Source organism: Hordeum vulgare, chromosome 6H (assembly GCF_904849725.1).
Source record: "Hordeum vulgare subsp. vulgare chromosome 6H, MorexV3_pseudomolecules_assembly, whole genome shotgun sequence".
In the NCBI taxonomy this organism is placed as follows: domain Eukaryota; kingdom Viridiplantae; phylum Streptophyta; class Magnoliopsida; order Poales; family Poaceae; genus Hordeum; species Hordeum vulgare.
This window is the reverse complement of record NC_058523.1, coordinates 383512295-383531172: the sequence shown is the minus strand read 5'-3', so window position 1 is coordinate 383531172 and position 18878 is coordinate 383512295. Positions and strand designations below refer to the sequence as shown.

The 18878-nt window shown below is 50.8% G+C and overlaps 1 protein-coding gene across 2 annotated transcripts in view; it reads right to left on the bottom strand.

Moving 5' to 3' along the window:
- Nucleotides 1-14648: 14648 nt before the first annotated feature.
- The window catches only part of LOC123401063 (ADP-ribosylation factor GTPase-activating protein AGD2-like), a 44220-nt gene continuing 39990 nt past the window's right edge, over nt 14649-18878 (bottom strand). For both annotated transcript variants that reach the window (XM_045094775.1, XM_045094777.1), the window contains 2 exons: nt 15516-15620; nt 14649-14970 (listed from right to left, as the gene is read on the bottom strand). In XM_045094775.1, the coding sequence (XP_044950710.1) occupies nt 14967-14970; nt 15516-15620 (109 nt within the window). In that variant the 3' untranslated portion in view covers nt 14649-14966. The remainder of the gene's footprint in view (nt 14971-15515; nt 15621-18878) is intronic.

The window sequence follows — 18878 nt, the reverse complement described above, 5'->3', positions numbered from 1 at the left end:
TTCAGTCGGATCTGTCGAGCTCTTTGGTTGTACTGGTTCCTCTGTGAAAGGATCTTCTTTAATTGAGGGAAGGTGGAGGTGCTCGAGGCAGATGTCACTCGGGACTGGTCTCCGAGTGGATCCGAGTTTTGCCAACTCATCAGCTCCTTGGTTTTTCAGTCGCGGAACATGGTCGAGTTCTAGACCTTCAAACTTTTTCTCGAGCTTCCTCACTGCATTGCAGTATTTGGTCATGGTGGGGTTTCTGACGTCCCACTCCTTCATCACTTGATTAACCACCAAATCTGAATCGCCATAGACCATCAGGCGACGGACGCCGAGTGCGATGGCCATGCGCAGTCCATAAAGGAGAGCTTCATAGTCTGCCCCGTTGTTGGAGGAATCAAAGTGTATCTGCAACACATACTTGAGTTTGTCACCCTTTGGCGATATGATCACAACACCAGCGCCAGAGCCATTCAACATCTTGGACCCATCGAAGAACATTGTCCAATGAGCCGAGTAGATGTGGGTTGGTTGCTGTTGTTCTACCCATTCTGCTATGAAGTCAGCCAGAGCTTGAGACTTTATAGCTTTCTTGGCCTCGAACTTGATGTCGCGATACAACATCTCCATTGCCCACTTCGCCACTCGGCCCGATGCATCCCGATTGTGGAGGATTTCCGACAACGGAGCATCAGAAACGACAGACACCAAGTGGTCTTGGAAATAATGAGCCACCTTCTTCCCAGTCATGTAAATCCCGTAGATAAGTTTTTGATAGTGGGGATACCTCTGCTTGGAAGGAGTCAGGACTTCGGAGACATAATACCCTGGCCGCTGAACCTTGTATGCTTTTCCTTCTTCTTCCCGTTCGACTGTGAGAACAGTGCTGACGACTTGATTTGTAGCCGCGATGTACAGAAGAAGCGGCTCTTTACTGAGCGGAGCAGTAAGAACCGGCTGGGTGGAAAGTAGGACTTTCAGGTCATCGAATGCGACTTGGGCTTCATCTGTCCACTCGAAAGTATCTGATTTCTTCATGAGTCGGTACAGAGGAAGCGCCTTCTCGCCGAGTCGACTGATAAACCTGCTCAAAGCCGCAAGGCAACCTGTGAGCTTTTGTACGTCGTGTATTCTGACCGGGCGCTCCATTCGGACGATGGTCCCGATCTTTTCGGGGTTGACATCAATCCCTCGTTCGGAAACAAAGAAACCGAGTAACTTTCCGCTGGGAACGCCGAATGAACACTTGGCTGGGTTGAGCTTGATATCGTACCTACGAAGGTTGGCGAATGTTTCTGCCAAGTCAGTCAGCAGGTCGGAACCTTTGCGTGACTTGACTACGATATCATCCATATACGCCTCCACATTCCGACCGATCTGGTCGAAGAGGCATTTTTGGATCATGTGCATAAAGGTTGCTCCTGCATTCTTCAAACCAAATGGCATAGTGATGTAGCAGAAGCACACGAATGGGGTGATGAAGGCTGTTTCTAATTCGTCGGGGCCATACAGACGGATCTGATGATAGCCCGAGTAGGCATCAAGAAATGACAAACGCTCGCAACCCGCAGTCGAATCGACAATTTGATCGATGCAGGGGAGCGGAAAATGGTCTTTCGGGCAGACCTTATTGAAATGCTTGAAGTCGATGCACATTCGGAGCGACTTGTCCTTCTTGGGCACCATGACAACATTGGCGAGCCACTCGGAGTGGTGTACCTCGCGAATAAAGTTGGCTGCCAAAAGCTTGGCCACCTCTTCTCCGATTGCCTTCCTCTTGTGCGCGGCGGACCGACGCAGGCGTTCTCGGACAGGCCGAGCGGCGGGATCCACATGCAGTCGGTGCTCAGCCAACTCCCTGGGTACACGTGGCATGTCAGAGGGCTTCCATGCGAAGATGTCCCAGTTCTCACGGAGGAATTGGATGAGCTCGGCTTCCTATTTAGGACCGAGGGTGGTGGAGATGTTCGTCGGGGCAGCGGTGTCGTCCGTCGGGTGGATGCTGACCTTCTTCGTCTCTCCCGCCGACTGGAATGCGGATTCAGAAGCTGGCTTCTTCGAACGCATCAAGTCAGCGGGGTCGATTGTCTTCTTGTACTCGTCAAGCTCGAGGACAGCCATCTGCTGATCGGTGATCCTCGATCCCTGCTGCAGACACTCCTCGGCCCGCTGCCGATTGCGTGTCATATTGATCACACCTTTCGAGCCTCGCATCTTCAACTTCAGGTACACGTAACATGGACGGGCCATGAAACGTGCATACGCCGGGCGGCCCAGAATTGCGTGATACGCACTCTGGAAGTCCACCACCTCGAACGTCAACTTTTCCTTGCGGAAGTTCTTGTCGGAGCCGAAGACGACGTCCAACGCGATCTGGCCGAGTGACTTGGCCTTTCGTCCAGGGACGACTCCATGGAACTGCATGCTGCTCTCGCTAAGTTTGGACATCGGAATGCCCATCCCCTTGAGAGTGTTAGCGTACATGATGTTAAAACCACTGCCGCCGTCCATGAGGACTTTGCGCAGTCGGACTCCTTCCACCACCGGGTCGACGACCAGAGCCTGCCTCCCTGGGGTGGGTACGTGTGCTGGATGATACCGACTGGTCAAAGGTGATCGCAGTCTGAGACCATTTGAGGAACGTGGGGTTGGTCGGCGTGGCCATGTTCACCTCCCTGTTCACCAGCTTCAGTCGACTCTTGCTCTCAATGTCAGCAAAAATCATCACTATTGCATGGACTTGGGGGAACGGATCCTCCTTGTCCTCCTCATCCTGTTCATTGCCCTTTTCACTCGGTTGCCCTTCGCAGAACCCCTGGAGCAGGAGGCGACATTGCCGAGTGGTATGCTTCGGATATATGGTGTTGCCCTCTTCATCCATCTTCGTGTGAATCGGACATGGCTGGTCCAGGATGGGGTTTCCGAACTGCTTCTTCTTGGGGGTGAACTGAGCCTTCCCCTTGCCCTTGAAGTTGGCATTGGTAACGGCTGCGGCCTCTGCCTGCGGAGTGGACGGAGCTTTCTGCTTCTGCTTTCGAGTGTTGTTCCCATCTCCATCGGCGACTGCTTTGTGCTTGCCACTCCGAATGCGGTCTTCTTCTTCGCCATTTGCATAGCATGCCGCTATCTCCATCATCTTACTCATGGAGATGTCGCCTGTTCGACCGAACTTCAGGTACAAATCTCTATACCGCACGCCTGCCTTGAAGGCGCAGACTGCTTGGTGTTGTGTGACGTTCTCCACCGTGTGGTAGAGGGTCGTCCAACGCTGAATGAAATCGCGCAGGGGCTCATTCTGCTTTTGGACACAGTGCTGGAGCTCCACGAGGCCAGCAGGGCGTTTGCACGTCCCTTCGAAGGTCCTGATGAAGACTCGGGCCAGATCTGCCCAGCTGTAGATGCTTGAGGGGGCCAACTGGTTCAGCCACGCTCATGCCGAGCCATCGAGCATCAGAGGAAGGTGTTTCATGGCGACGTGGTCGTCCCCTCCTCCGATCTGGACTGCAACTCGGTAGTCGTCCAGCCACGTTTCTGGCTTGGATTCTCCTGTAAACTTGCTGATCCCCGTCGCCAATCGAAAGTTGGGAGGGATGTTAGCCGAACGGATGGCTCGGCTGAAACACTCGGGACCAGAGACGATGGTCCTGCTTCCACTCGGACGGTCCATATCGTGACCATCGCGGTGGGCCCATCCCCTGTCGACCCTCCTCTGAGCGATATGCCCTCTTGCGTCGGGCCTTGGATCATAAGTGTCACCGACTGAACGCCGATCAACAGGATGTCGGGGCCCGTAGGGCCCACCCCGCGGAGGGGTGCATGAACGACGACGATCTTCGGGATTTATGGAACGGATGCCTCCCCTGTGTCGCCGATGAGAACCGGGGCTGTGAACTGACCGATGCGTCTTCACATGAACAGAACTATTGTGGATCCTGTTGTGCGACTGGGAGACCGCCGAATTTTGCTGTTGCGCCGTGTGCAGCAGGGCACGGATCTGCTCGATCCCTCTGCCAGCCTCTGAATCAGTCGGCTGGAGGGAATCGGCTATCCTGGCGGCGGCGGCCAGGTTGAGGACGGGTGTGCGGAACACCTCCACGTTGCTCTGACGAGTGTGTCGACTGGCAGAACGGCGGGGTTGACGGTGAGCGTCGGAGGTTTCGCCGACCTCGTGCTCGTTCCGGCCGGTCTGGCAGGGGCTTTCATGGGAGTTGGCCATGTGCACTTCGGCTGCAGGCCCGCGACCCACGTACTCGGAAGGGAACTCAGTCAGAAGTGAGTCCGAGCACTGGGACGGCGGCGCAACTACAACCGACTCGAGGACCGCCACTTGTGAAGACGCGCTCTGGCGCGCCTGGGCGTGTTGCACCCAACGCTCGAGCCGCGGACGGCGAGACCGCTTGTTGCGGCGCGTGACAGGGGGAAGGTCGACACCGGAGCCGACTGCTGGAGAAGAAGGATGCCGCGGGCGCCGACACGGAAGTGCGTAGCCCCGCGACTGGGGAGCGCCTCGACGTCAAGAGGGGCATCCCGAAGCCATGCCGAATCGTCGACGATGAAGGAGAGAGCGCCGAAGAGGATCTCGCGACACATGCTCAAATCACCACCGGACGACATGACGAAAAGATGTAGTCGCAAACTCACCGAAGAGTCGCTTAGACGCCGGCCCCAAGGTGGGCGCCAACTGTCGTGGGTATAAGTCTGACAGTAGATGTGTAGGGTACGAAAGGATGGGCAGAGCCTTAGCTACGGCGAGGTTGTATGAGTTCAGGCCCCTCTACGGTGGAGGTAAAAGCCCTACGTCTCAGTGCTCTTGGGAGCTTGTTGTCGAGTGGAATATGGATTACAGTGAATTGCTAACCCCTGCACCAGAGGGGAAGGGCGGCTTATATAGAGTGCGCTACCCTTCACAACGGTTCGGTGCGCAGGGGTGGAGTAGTGGCGAATAAATGCCTACGTTACAGGTAACGTATGTCTTAAATGCTAATAAAGGTACATGGAAACGTATGACCGTTGCCCTCCAAGGGGGTTACGATGCACAGAGTGGAATCCAGTCGGTAAATTCGATACGCTCCGAATGCTCATCTCCGACTGGATGATGGAGGAATCGTCACCGACCGGATGATGGGAAGTCCTTAATTCAGTCGGAACTGACTAAGGGCCTTATCCCTTATGAAGGGTAGTCCTTGGGTAGGACTCATAGGGCAGGCCTATGACCCTACCCTAGGACTATAACCCCATCAGCTGTCCTTCACCGAATCCTTGGATCAGGAGGCGACACTGCTGAGTGGTATGTTTCTGCAATATGGCATTGCCTTCTTCATCCGTCTTTGTGTGGATTGGACACGGTTGATCTAGGATGGAATTTCCTGACTGTTTCTTCTTGGGGGTGTACTGTGGTTTCCCCTTGCCTTTGGACTTAGCGTTTGTAACGACTGCCACCTCCGCTTGCGGAGTGGATTGGGCTTTCTGTTTCTGCTTCCGACTGCTGCTCCCATCTCCATCGGCGACTGACTTATGCTTGCCGCTACGTATGCGGTCCTCCTCTTCGCCATTCGCATAGCGCGCGGCTATCTCCATCATCTTTCTCATGGAGATGTCGCCTGTCTGACCAAACTTCAGGTATAGATCTCTGTACCGAACGCCTGCCTTGAAGGCGCAGACTGCTTGGTGTTCTGTAACATTCTCCACCGTGTGGTAGAGGGTTATCCAGCGCTGGATTAAATCATGCAAGGGCTCGTTTTGCTTCTGGACACAGTGTTGAAGCTCTGTGAGACCAGCAGGGCATTTGCACGTACACTCGAAGGTCCTGATAAAGACTCGGGACAGATCTGCCCAACTATAAATGCTTTATGGAGCTAACTGGTTTAGCCAAGCTCGAGCCGAACCGTCGAGCATCAATGGGAGATGTTTCATGGCGACATGGTCATCTCCGCCACCGATCTGGACCGCCACTCTGTAGTCGTCTAACCAAGTTTCTGGTTTGGACTCTCCTGTGAATTTGCTGATTCCCGTCGCCAATCGGAAGTTGGGAGGGATGTCAGCCGAGCGAATGGCCCGACTGAAACACTCGGGACCAGAAACAACGGTCCTGCTTCCACTCGGATGATCTCTATCGTGACCATCACGATGGGCTCGGCTTCTATCAACCTTCTTCTGAGTGATATACCCTCTTGCATCAGGCCTTTGATCATGCGCGTCACCGCCCGAACGATGATCATCGTAATGCCGGGGTCCGTAAGGCCCACTCCGCGGAGGAGTACGCGAACGGCGACGATCTTCGGGATGAGACCGAATGGAAAGCGGATTCCGACTCTGGTCCCTGGAACGATCGTTCCAGAGGCTGCCCCCTCTGCGACGCTGGTGAGAGCCGGGACTGAAAACCGACCGATGTGTGTTCGCTTGAAAGGAACTGTTCTGGATCTTGTTGTGCGACTGGGAGACCGCCGAGTTTTGCTGCTGCGCCGTATGTAACAAGGCACGGATCTGCTCGATTCCTCTACCAGCCTCCGAATCAGCCGGCTAGAGAGAATCAGCGATCCTGGTGGCTGCAGCCAAGTTGAGGATGGGTGTGCGGAACACCTCGATGTTGCTCTGGCAAGCGCGTCGACTGGAAGAACGAGGGTGCTGACGACGAGCGCCGGATGATTCTCCGGTCTCACCCTTGTTCCGACCAGTCCCGGAGGGACTTTCGTGGGAATCGGCCATGAGTACTTCGGCTGCAGGCCCGTGACCCTGATACTCGGAAGGTAGTTCAGTCGGAACTGACTCCAAGCACTGGGATGACCGCGGGACCACAACTAATTCGAGCACCGCCACTTGAGAGGACATGTTTTGTCGCGCTAGGGCGTGTCGCACCCAACGCTGGAGCCGCGGACGACCGGATCGCTTGTTGCGGCGCGTGACGGGGGCGAAGATCGACACCGGGGTCGATAGCTGGAGAAGAAGAACGCCGCAGGAACTGGCACGGAAGTGCATAGCCCCGCGACTCGGAAGCGTCTCGATGTCGAGGGGTGCATCCTGAAGCCATGCCGAATCATCGGCGATGAAGGAGAGTGCACCGAAGAGGATCTCATGACCCATGCACAGATCTCCGCCGGATGACATGACGAAAAGATGAAATCGCAAACTCGCCGGAACTCGCTTAGACGCCTACCCCACGGTGGGCACCAACTGTTGTGGGTATAAGTCTGACAGTAGAAGTACGGGGTACGAAAGTATATGGGCAGAGCCTTAGCTACGGCGAGGATGTATGAGTTCAGGCCCCTCTACGGTGGAGGTAAAAGCCCTACGTCTCAGTGCTCTTGGGAGCTTTGTGTCGAGTGTATTAAGGGATTACAGCAAGTGCCAACCCCTGTACCGGTGGTGAAGGGCGGCTTATATAGAGCGCTGCCCTTCATAATGGTCCGGTGGACAGGGGTGGAGTAGTGGCGAGTTAATGCTGGCGTTACTGGTAATGTAAGCCTTAAATGCTAGTTATGGTGTATGAAAACGTATGGCCGTTGCCCTCCTGGGAGGTTATGATGTACAGAGTGGATTCCAGTCGGCACGTTAGATATGCTCCGAGTGGACCGTCGCCGACTGGATGATGGGGGCGTCCTTAGTTCAGTCGGAACTGTCTAAGGGCCTTGTCCCCTATGAAGGGTAGTCCTTGGGTAGGACCTATATGGCAGACCTATGACCCTACCCTGGGACTATAACCCCATCACATCCAAACCTCAAAAGCGCATGACAACCTCTGCTTCCCTGTGCGAAGGGCCTATCTTGTACCTTTACTTTTTGCCCTTGAAAGAGTCATGGTGATCTTCACCAATTCCTTGTTTCGCCTTTATCTTGGCTAAAGTCATATGCTAGGGAAAGATCTATATTCATATGTCAACTTGGAGGTAAGCATTCATGAATTATTATTGTTGACATTACCTTTGAGGTAAGCAGTTGGGAGGCAAAACTATAAGCCCCTATCTTTCTCTGTGTCCAGCCGAAACTTTGATCTCATGAGTACCACGTGAGTTGTAGCAATTGTAGAGAATGAAAAGATGATTGAGTATGTGGATTTTCTTTACAAGCTCTTATTTGACTCTTTTTGATGTTGTGATAAATTGTGATTGTTTCAATGACTAAAGGCTATCGGTTGCTAATTCTCGGTAAGGTTCTTGATTCATACTTTACTTTGTGAAGGAATTGTCGCTTTAGCATGAGAGATTATATGTTGGTATTGCTGTTCTGGTCATGATCATGATGCATGCATGTTCGTATCTTGTTTTGTCGACACCTCTCTCCCTAAACATGTGGACATATTTATTGAGCTAGGCTTTCGCTTGAGGACAAGCGAGGTCTAAGCTTGGGGGAGTTGATACGTCCATTTTGCATCATGCTTTTATGTTGATATTTATCGCTTCTTGGACTGTTATTTCACTTCACGGTACAATACTTATGCCTTTTCTCTCTTATTTTGCAAGGTTTACTTGAAGAGGGAGAATGCCGGCGGCTGGAATTCTGGCCTGAAAAAGGAGCAAAGTTGAGATACCTATTCTGCGCAACTCCAAACGCCGTAAAAATCAACGAGGATTTTTTTTCGGGATTTATAAAAAATACTGGGCCGAAGAAGTGCCAGAGGGCGCCAGCAGGTGGCCACAAGCCTGCTAGGCGCGGCCACCCCCTGGCCACGCCTAGGGGGCTTGTGGGCACCCAGCTGGCCCACTGCCCCCCCCCCTTCCTCTATATGAAGGGTTTCGTCCGAAAAAAATCGAAAGGAGGCTTTTTCAAGGATTCACCGCCGCCACGAGGTGGAACTTGAGCAGAACCAATCTAGAGCTCCGGCAGGACGATCCCTGCTGGGGAAACTTCCCTCCCGGAGGGGGAAATCTCGCCATCGTCATCACCAACACTTCTCTCATCGGAGGGTACTCGTCACCATCAACATCTTCATCAGCACCATCTCATCTTCAAACCCTAGTTCATCACTTGTAACCAATCTCCGTCTCGCGACTCCAATTGGTACTTGTAAGGTGGCTAGTAGTGTTAATTACTCTTTGTAGTTGATGCTAGTTGGATTACTTGGTGGAAGAGTTTATGTTCAGATCCTTGATGCTACTCATTACCTCTCTGGTCATGAATATGATTATGCTTTGTGAGTAGTTACTTTTGTTCCTGAGGACATGGGATAAGTCATGCTAATAGTAGTCATGTGAATTTGGTATTCGTTTGATATTTTTATGTGTTGTATGTTGTTTTTCCTCTAGTGGTGTTATGTGAACGTCGACTACATAACACTTCACCATTATTTGGGCCTAGAGGAAGGCATTGGGAAGTAGTAAGTAGATGATGGGTTGCTAGAGTGACAGAAGCTTAAACCCTAATTTATGTGTTGCTTCGTAAGGGGCTGATTTGGATCCACTAGTTTAATGCTATGGTTAGACTTTGTCTTAATTCTTCTTTCGTAGTTGCGGATGATTGCGAGAGGGGTTAATCATAAGTGGGATGCTTGTCCAAGTAAGGGCAGTACCCAAGCGCCGGTCCACCCACATATCAAACTATCAAAGTAACGAACATGAATCATATGAACATGATGAAAACTAGCATGACAGAAATTCCCGTGTGTCCTCGGGAGCATTTTTCCTCCTATAAGACTTTGTCCAGGCTTGTCCCTTGCTACAAAAGGGATTGGGCCACTTTGCTGCACCGTTGCTACTTTTGTTACTTGTTGCTTGCTACGAATCATCTCACCACACAACTACTTGTTACCGACAATTTCAGTGCTTGCACATATTTCCTTGCTGAAAACCACTTGTCAGATCCTTCTGCTCCTCGTCACGTTCGACACTCTTACTTATCGAAAGGACTATGATAGATCCCATATACTTGTGGGTCATCAGGCACCTTCTTCCCACGAGCCTTGCAGGGAACATCCTAGGGAGAACCCCACGACCAGCCCCTTGCGAGGAGGGGCCCTCACAAGGGTCGTGCCCTCGGGCCTTAACGTGGGCGCCTTAGGGCTCACAGCATGCACTGGGACCTCGGCCGCAAGCAGGCGGGCCTGGGGACCCCCGGTACCAGAGCCACGATAGTAGCCCCCAAGCCCGTGGCGTTTATGGCCGAGCAGTCTAGGGCGAGACGGTGTAGGCTCTCCCCGCCTGCAGGCCAGGCCAGACATGTGGCGCACGACGGGACGCAGGGCACCCCACCTTTTCGTAGTGCTTTGGCATCCGCCCTGGCTAACATAAAGCACGCACGCGGGGTGGAGCCGTCATTACTTACCTTCACGACATTCCACCTTTCTGCATCTTCTCCCTCCGCGCAAGGACGCGCTAGATCCAATCTCCGAGCAAGTCGCCTTCTCGCCCCCTTTGCAGCTCCGGATGGTGGATGGCGCCTATCGGCAAGAAAGGGAAGGTCATGGCATCCGCCGCGAGCGCCGCTACTCCCAGGCCTGCTCTCATGCCTTCCCGCATCTCGAAGGCGGAGGACCTGGGTCCAGTGCTCCGGTTCATGGCCAATGACACGAACTAGCGGGGAGCGACTGCCATCCGGCCGGGCTCAGCAGCGTCGAGCGGCTTGGTGAAGACTGCCTACCCCTTATTCCTCCACAGCATTTATGACAGACTGGTCCCGCCATTCTCTGACTTCTTCTACGCCATCCTTTCCCGTTACCAGATCTGGGCTCTACACCTTCAGCCCAACTTCGTCCTCCTCCTAACCGTCTTCACCTTTTACTGCAAGGCCTGGGCGTGAGTCCCTTGGTGGAGCTCTTTCGTCACTTCTTCAGCTTGCGGTTCACCGCCCAGGGCCAGCGCTCCGCATGCGTCTCTTTTGTCAACGTCGCGAGCGTGGGCATCCGCCTGAAGGCCGGAAAGAAGGTCAAGAGCTACCGAAACCACTCGGTCTTCATGGATGCGCGTCAGAAGCTATGAAAACATCTACCAAAACCACTGGGTCTTCATGGATGAGCGTCGGAAGCTATGAAAACATTTGTCAACGTCTCATACAAAAAAATGGAATTATTTAAATATATTTTTTTGTGATTTTACTGTTCACCCAAGCTCACATGGCTCGGGCTTAGAACAACACTTTCAAATCGGGTTTTGCTTTATGAACAAGAGGGTGGCGGTGTAGCTTCATAAGAAATGTTTGGAAACTTCCACCGTTGGCGGCTGCTTGTGGTGTGTGATCTTGTTTCTCACATGACATATCCTCTTAAGTGTCATCAACAAGGGGTGCACTCATGTTCATTGTTGTTGGACATAAGTTGGAGTAGCCAATCCACCCTTGTATCAACCACCTCTTCGACATCCAGCATCTAAAATTATTTCCTCATTTATCACCATAGCTAGACATCTAGGGGCACCTACAAAAGACATGGAATGTTTCCTCTTGATCCATTTCCATAGAGTATGCATATGTCCAAAAAATCTATCAGGTCACTTTATTTTCCATCGTAGCCAATGAATTTGTTGCAACTTTCCAAGAAAAATGTAGCTTCCAAGGAACATGGCACTCTGCTTGTTTTCTACACTGTGTGATTGTCGTCTCGTACCCTGCTGAAAGTGCATGTAGCCCATAAGTGTAGTTTTGGTAATTAATGACATTCTCTATGGACTAATGGTTTCATTGAGATATATTTGAAGGATTATTCCATAGGTGGTTCATTAAGGATATTGGATGGATTCAAGCATGGATGCCATATAGATACAGATATGCTCTAAGCTTTGGTGTTGAATGACAATTCCTATGGAGCATCAAGTGTGTTATATCTTATATAAATAAATGTTTCATAGTGATGCATGAAGCATATTGGGTTGGTTTAGGAAGAGTTTCAGCATATCATTTCCAGTGATGTTACTAGTTGGTCTTTGGATGTATTTTTTTGCTATACCTTGGTTTTTCGATATATATATATATATATAATCTCAAAGGTTGATATATAGTCTTAAGGAAGAATTCAAGTTATGGTTCTAAGACAAGATCATGTTAAGCTCATGCGTTGGATTTTGGTTGATCGAGTCTTGAAGCAAGCAACTAGAGTGAATAATTCATTCTACCCCTCAAGAGATTGTGATGGGGCATTTATAAGAAAAAGTGTGTGACCAATATAATGTTCATGGTGAAACTTGATATGGTCATGAAAGAGTCTTTGGTGATCTAGTCTTGAAGCAGTGAAGTGAAATGAAGAGTTCATTGTGGCTTTCAAGAAACCAAGATGGATCATGAAGTAAAGATGTTCATTGACGAAGATGAAGCTATAATATTGTATATTAGATGATCAACACACAAGCGCAAAATATTATACCGTGTGGGATCAAGTGATCTAGTTAACCTAACTAATTATGAATTGCCTTTTGTGTACTAATCCATGCTAGTATTTGTTATATCTATGTGGTTTAAGTATTTCTTATATCCTTGCATCAAAAGGAATATTTTATGTAGCCTGGCGGCACTGGCGACAAGTCGAGCACCGTCGTGTTGTCCGAGGAGGCCGGTGGCAACCCGTCCGAGGTCAACTTCAGGATGGTCGCAGTCGGGCTAGCGTCTCGACACTGAGAAGGGCGCGCCATTACGCTTGCATGTGGGCACACAGGCAGTACTATCTCCAGCGTCAATGTCGTGAGCTTCGGCATGACCAGGTGCGGCCTGTACGAGGAAGGCTGCGAGTCGAGGCTCTTTTCACTATTTTGACCTTGTCGGAAAACTCTAGTACGAAATAAACTTCTCAAAAAAATATTTCACGATCTAATCCTTTTGATAACGCCACAAGGCATGGCCTTTCGCTCTTTTTGGCAACGCAAAACCAGCCTAGGTGGCAAATGGGAACGTTTTGCTGGAAACACCGCACCATGGTGTTGCTTGTTTTGGCGGCAATGCGACGCACCCTGGCGTTTCTAGCAACGCCACACATACTCGCGTTTCTCCCTGTCATGTAGGGTCTCGACCAGTCTAGCAATGCGGGTAGGTTTGACGTTTCCATGGTGTTTTTGAAAAAGATCATATCATGAAATAATTTGTGGGGAGTTCATTCTGTGATGAAGTTTCCTAACGAGGTCAGAAAAGTGAAAAATGTCGCAAGTCGAAGCCGGCCGGCGGCCATGGACGCACTGAATGTTGTGTGCATTGGGAAGGAGATTTTGCACCATGCGCTAGGCTAACGCCTTCAATTCCGTCGGTTGCATTGATGCCTTCGATTCCACCGGTTGCGAAGGGGTATGGCCCGTTCACCGTCCAGGCTACATGCTAGATGAGCACCTAGATTGGTTTCGTCAGAAATTAAAATAAACCTATCTTAGGGCATTTCTAACCGATCCCCTAAAAAATAGAGGACGATCCGGCCGAGTAAATCTTAATACTCCACTAAGTTTTGGTCGGTTCTAGCCGATCATTTAAATTTAATGAAGTAAAACATGAATTTGTATAAATTCAACCTAGTTCCAACCGAAATTTGCATATATTTAAACTTAAGTTCAAACTATTCTTGACAACGGAACATTATATATAAACTCAAACTTAAACTAATTAAATTTAAACTACACTAGACTACTCATCATCATTATCATCCTTGCCATAGTGGAGGTCGAGTCGTTCTTGCCTCGAGAGGCCATCATCGGCGATACATGGGTCCAGGCCGGTGCCTTCGTCATCGCAGCTGGGGAAGATGCGCCGCCACTCCTCGACACCAAACTCCTCCTCCTCCTCCTCCTCACCACCCTCCTCGTCGGCTTACACCTCGTCGTCGGAGATAACGATGACCTCCCCGCCATGCTCCACAAAGATGGCCCGCTTCACCTCCACGAGCTCGGGGTGCTGCCGACGGAGCTTCGCCATGTACTCCTCATCGGCCTCCTTCGTCCCGAGGCGCTACCTCGCCTCTCGGACCTCGCAGGGTGAGCCAGTGTCGTCCCTAACGGGCCTGCCGTGGAACCAGACCTGCCACTGATCGTATTCGATGGCGAGCTCCGTGTGGAACGACCCGAACCACTTCCTCATGTGGGTCTCCTGATTCATGATCACTTGACAATGAACCGCAAGCGTGGCAAGGGGGGTCCGCGCTGCGGATCGACGACGAGGACCTCCGTCCACCACATCCGACCATTAGGATGAGAGGGGACATCGAAGGGGGCTCGCTAGCGACAATGATGGGAAGGAAAAGAGGTTGAGGAGGCGGAGAAGAAGTTGGGGGGAGGAGGGGGAAGGGGCCACCGGCGACAAGGATGGGAAGGAGAAGAGGCTGAGGAGGCGGAGAAGAAGTGAGATCCTTTTTTTACTCGAGCGCTGCCCATAGAGTAAATATAGGGAGGCTTTGCACTGTTGAGGATAATTTATCCTCCACTAACGCGGCTAACGCCGATTGGGGATCAACTAAGTACCCGGTTAGATGACTAACGGTTAAAGGAGTAACGGTTATTAGGATCTGTTAAAAATGACATTAAATAGCGGTTTTGTATTACTTCCTTGGGTCCATATTACTTTGCTGCTTTAGTATACAACTTTATATCTCAGAATGCCTAGCCTAAACACTGCTTAGGCGAGTAGACATTAGTGAGAGGGAGAACTATGAATTTACGCTAGCGCAACTTTTTAACCTTGTGATCGAGGAGTATGTCATTACAAACAGTGGCGAACAACCATCACTAAGATTTGGAATAGAAAACTCGATTGCAAATCAGCACGATGCCGCAAGATAAAATGGGCTTACAGTTCCCCAAATGTATATATAGTGTGATATGCGTCACAACATGTTGATCATACAAACCCCAGTAATCATCGTATATATGAATAAATACATGTAATAATGTATGCTATACCACTAGCCTATCGTTGTAATGAGGAGTGACACGGTACAAAGGTCAGATACAGTAATCTCCGGTAAGTTTTCTTGTCTTCCGATGTACAAGTGTAGAAGAAGCTAAAACAGGTGGCACGACGCCTCCTTCAGATACAGATGAGCTTTGCTTGCTAAGGCTACAACGGTACAACAAGCTAGTATTTTTCAGCAATCACCTGCACACGTAATTTATTCAAATCCACATGTTTTCCAATCAAGTTAATCACAGTGACTCAATTAGTGATTCAGTTGATGTAGGAAAATAGCAGATCATTGAGCCCATGGAAGTTGCATGCCATCAATCCTAGCTAATGCCCCATAGAGGACGCTTTTGTTAAACAAATACTCCCTGTGTACAGAAATATAAGAGCGTTTAGATCACTACTTTATGATCATCACTACTTTATGATCTAAACGCTCTTATATTTCTTTACGGAGGGGGTAATTATTATGAGCAAACTAGAGGACTAAAATTAACTGCTGTTTTTTGCCGAATACGGAGAACCCGCTCAGATTAATTTCATAGAGAAATGTTGGTCCAGCGTTTAATTGCCGATGCTTGATCCCCATCTTTCCTAAATATATGCACTTTTTACTCTAGAGATCATAAAAATATAAAAACTTGAGGTGTACAGTTTGAAGTTCTAGAAACAGTACAACACCCAAATGGCACTGAGTACTTGTGTAAAAAATGGCTTTTGAACCCTATTATCGGTCATACCTCACAAATAATATGAACAATTCTTCATCTGTTATTGCTCCAAGCTCCATTCTTCTCTCCAAAGCAGTCAGGCCCCCACCATCTTTAATTGTTGTTCTTGCACCCCTGTAAAAAAGGGGACCCAATTAAAATACGGAAATGCTAAAAATCTTATGTCAAATTTTCAGGCATGGCAAATCAAACATTTTTCATGGCAATTTGTATCATACCTGGCCAAACGGGCCGGCCCGGCACGGCGTAATCGTGCCAGGCACGGCACGGTCCACCTAGGCCCGATTAATATACGGGTCGTGCCGTGCCGGCCCGCGTGCCGGCCTCCCAGGCTCAAGCACGGCACGTGGCCTAATCGGGCCGGCCCGCGGCACGCTAGGCTCACGGCACGCTGGCCTATTTGATTGAAAAAAAAATCCCACCGGTCCCGCCCCTGACTCCCGCCCCTCTCCCGCCCAGATCCTGCTTTTCCCGCCCCTCCCCAGCCCAAATCCCCCTTTTCCCGCCCCTCCCCCGCCCTCTCCCCCTTTTCCCGCCCCTCTCGCGCTCCCCCAGTTGGCCGCGTCGCTCCCGCCCGCTCCCCCCATCGCTCCCTAATCGTGCCGGGCCGTGCCGGCGGGTGGCCGCCCGGGCACGGCCCACGGCGTGCTCGTGCCTAGCCTGAGCACGATTAGCCCGTGCCGGACCCGGCCCGTGTCATGCCTGGCCTGCGGGCAGTCGAGCTGGCCCGGCAGGCACGGCCCGTTTGGCCAGGTATGATTTGTATTAGCACGAGGATGGCAAATTTAGTTTACAAGCACGGCAATTTTCTGGCAAAATATAAACTGAGACAGATTTGCCATGCTCACCAACTAAACTTGCCATCCTCAACAAACACAATTTACCATGAAAAAAGTACGATTTGCCATGTCTAAAAATCTGACGTTCACTGGATATTCGGATCCTTAAAAATTAAACTACTGAAACAAAAACGGACTCAGAATCCTTTGTTTTCATGTTCTCCGAAGGAAAATGAGAGAATATTCACAGAACATCATAGCAATAATAAGAAAAAACAAAATACAATGTGCTCTGCATCAAAGTTCAAAAAGGCGCGCGGAAGCGGGCGCTTATGCTCGCAAAAGTGTGGGGCACTAGCCCAACGCCTCATATAGGCCATATGCTCCCGGGAAAGGCGTGAGGCGCGATTAGGCGGAGCGCCTTTTCTATTCGACGTGACTAGGCACGCGGAATCTGTGCTTAAGTGTGTGCGGCACCGCGCAAAGGCGAGGGAGGGAGCAACCCAAATTGAAGAAAAGCAGCAGCACGGGCGGCAAGAGAGGGAACACACCAAAACTAGACATCCTATGTTAGGGTTAGGTCCGGGTGCTCAGCTCGCACCGCCGGATCTCCTTCTCCTCTTCCCATCGGCAGCCACCTCGAGTTCCTCTTCCTCCAAGCGCCAACCACCTTGAGCTCCTTCTCCCACTGCCAGCAACATCGAGCTCCATCTCGGCCTTGCGTCCCCAAGAAGGTGACTAGGTGAGCCTCTGATTCCTCCTCTCCCCATCTCCCCCTCGAGCCCCCTTGTTCTCTGCGAGGGCTATCGCTCTGCTGCTGCTGGGGATGTTGCTCTGCCGCTGCTGGGGCTTGGGGTTGGTGCTCTGCTGCTACTGGGGGGCCTGGGGTTGGTGCTCTGCTGTCAGCTGCTGATGCGCATTTTTGAACTTGGCACTCAAAGTATGCTTCATGTGTGCTCAATGTGTGCTGCTGTTAGTGTTAGTAGTATATACAGTAGTGTTAGTACTTTGTTGTTGCTGCTGTTAGTGTTAGCACTATTTTATACCTCCAGGTTACATTCTATCACTATTTTAGATAGAAACTGCTCTTTGTTGCCCGTCTCCGTACAATTCTGTAGGAACGCCTAATCGCGCCTAAGCTAGAAATGCATAAGTAGGTGGCCAAATGCATAATTAACGCCTAGCGTTTTTTTTTTTTTGAACTTTGCTCTGCATAGCCTACCCCAACTTGTTTAGGACTGAAAGGCTTGGTTGTTGTTGTTGTTGTTGTTTGAACTTTGCTCTGCATACTGCTTCCCCAATTTGTACTAGTCCGTTGAAATCTCTGTTGAAATTTATCATATGTGATCTGGAACAGACACCAACTAAAACCACACAAGAAGCAAGTGAAAGCACTATACACACTCACTGTCACATGATCTACTGGAGGCAGAGCGCTATGGTGGCCACTATATGATAAATTTTATCATATGTGATCTGGAGCAAAATTTAAACAAAAACTGAAATTATGAACATTTTTTGAAAATTTAAACATATCTGGACGTGGTCTGGTGGTGGGGACTGTTAGAGTTATAATATAAGTCATGTACCCTTTTGTATTTATCCCAATATATAAGGGGTTTCTGCATATAGTCCACCACTTGTACATGTATATATACTGGCCTATGGCCTCATAGGAATACAAGTTGCTTTCCTAACATGGTATTAGAGCCTAGGTTTTCTTAGCACGCGCAACTCGTGCTCCTCCCGATCTAATTCCCCTTCTCCGAATCCCGCTCCAACTGCGCCGCGTCGTGGTGACAGAAGGACCCCCTCTTCTACCGCTGGAGGGAGCCCCTCGATCTCGTCCAGAACTGCTCTCGCGGCGGTTACCCAGCCTCGATCCCCTCTTCAGGCGCCGATCTGTGCGTCTCGTGGGGAGCAGGCCAGGCTGGAGGGAGCCCCTCGATCTCGTCCAAGCCTCGATCCCGTCTTCAGGCGCCCATCCGCAAGGCGCCGATCTGTCCGTCTCGTGGGGAGCAGGCCAGGCTGGAGGGAGCCCCTCGATCTCGTCCAAGCCTCGATCCCGTCTTCAGGCGCCCATACGCACCCCGACCCTGCCTGGATCGGAACCAGCCGCCCGCCAATCCGCACCCCGACCCTGCCTGGATCGGAACCAGCCGCCCCGGAACCTGCCGCCCCGACTGCTGCCTGGGTTGGAACTCGATCTCGCCCCGCTCCACCTACCGCCTGATCGGATCTCGCGGTTCTCTCTGCTGTCGACGCGGTTTCGACCCCGTTGACTGATTTCCTTTCTAAAAAAAATGTCTACTGCATCTGGCTATGTTGTTGTCCCTCGCTGTTCGGTGATTTTCGATGGTACTAACTACACCGAGTTCACTGGCTTCATGCGCATTCACATGCGTGGCATCCGTCTCTGGGGAGTTCTCTCTGGCGAGGTCTGTTGTCCGCCACGTCCAGTTCCTCCTGTGGCTCCCACTCCTCCGACTCCACTGGTTCTTCCCGCGGATGCTCCTCAGTCTATGAAGGATGCAGCTAAGGTTGCTGATGAGGCTGCTATTCGTGCTTATGATGAGAAGGTTTTGAGTTATGA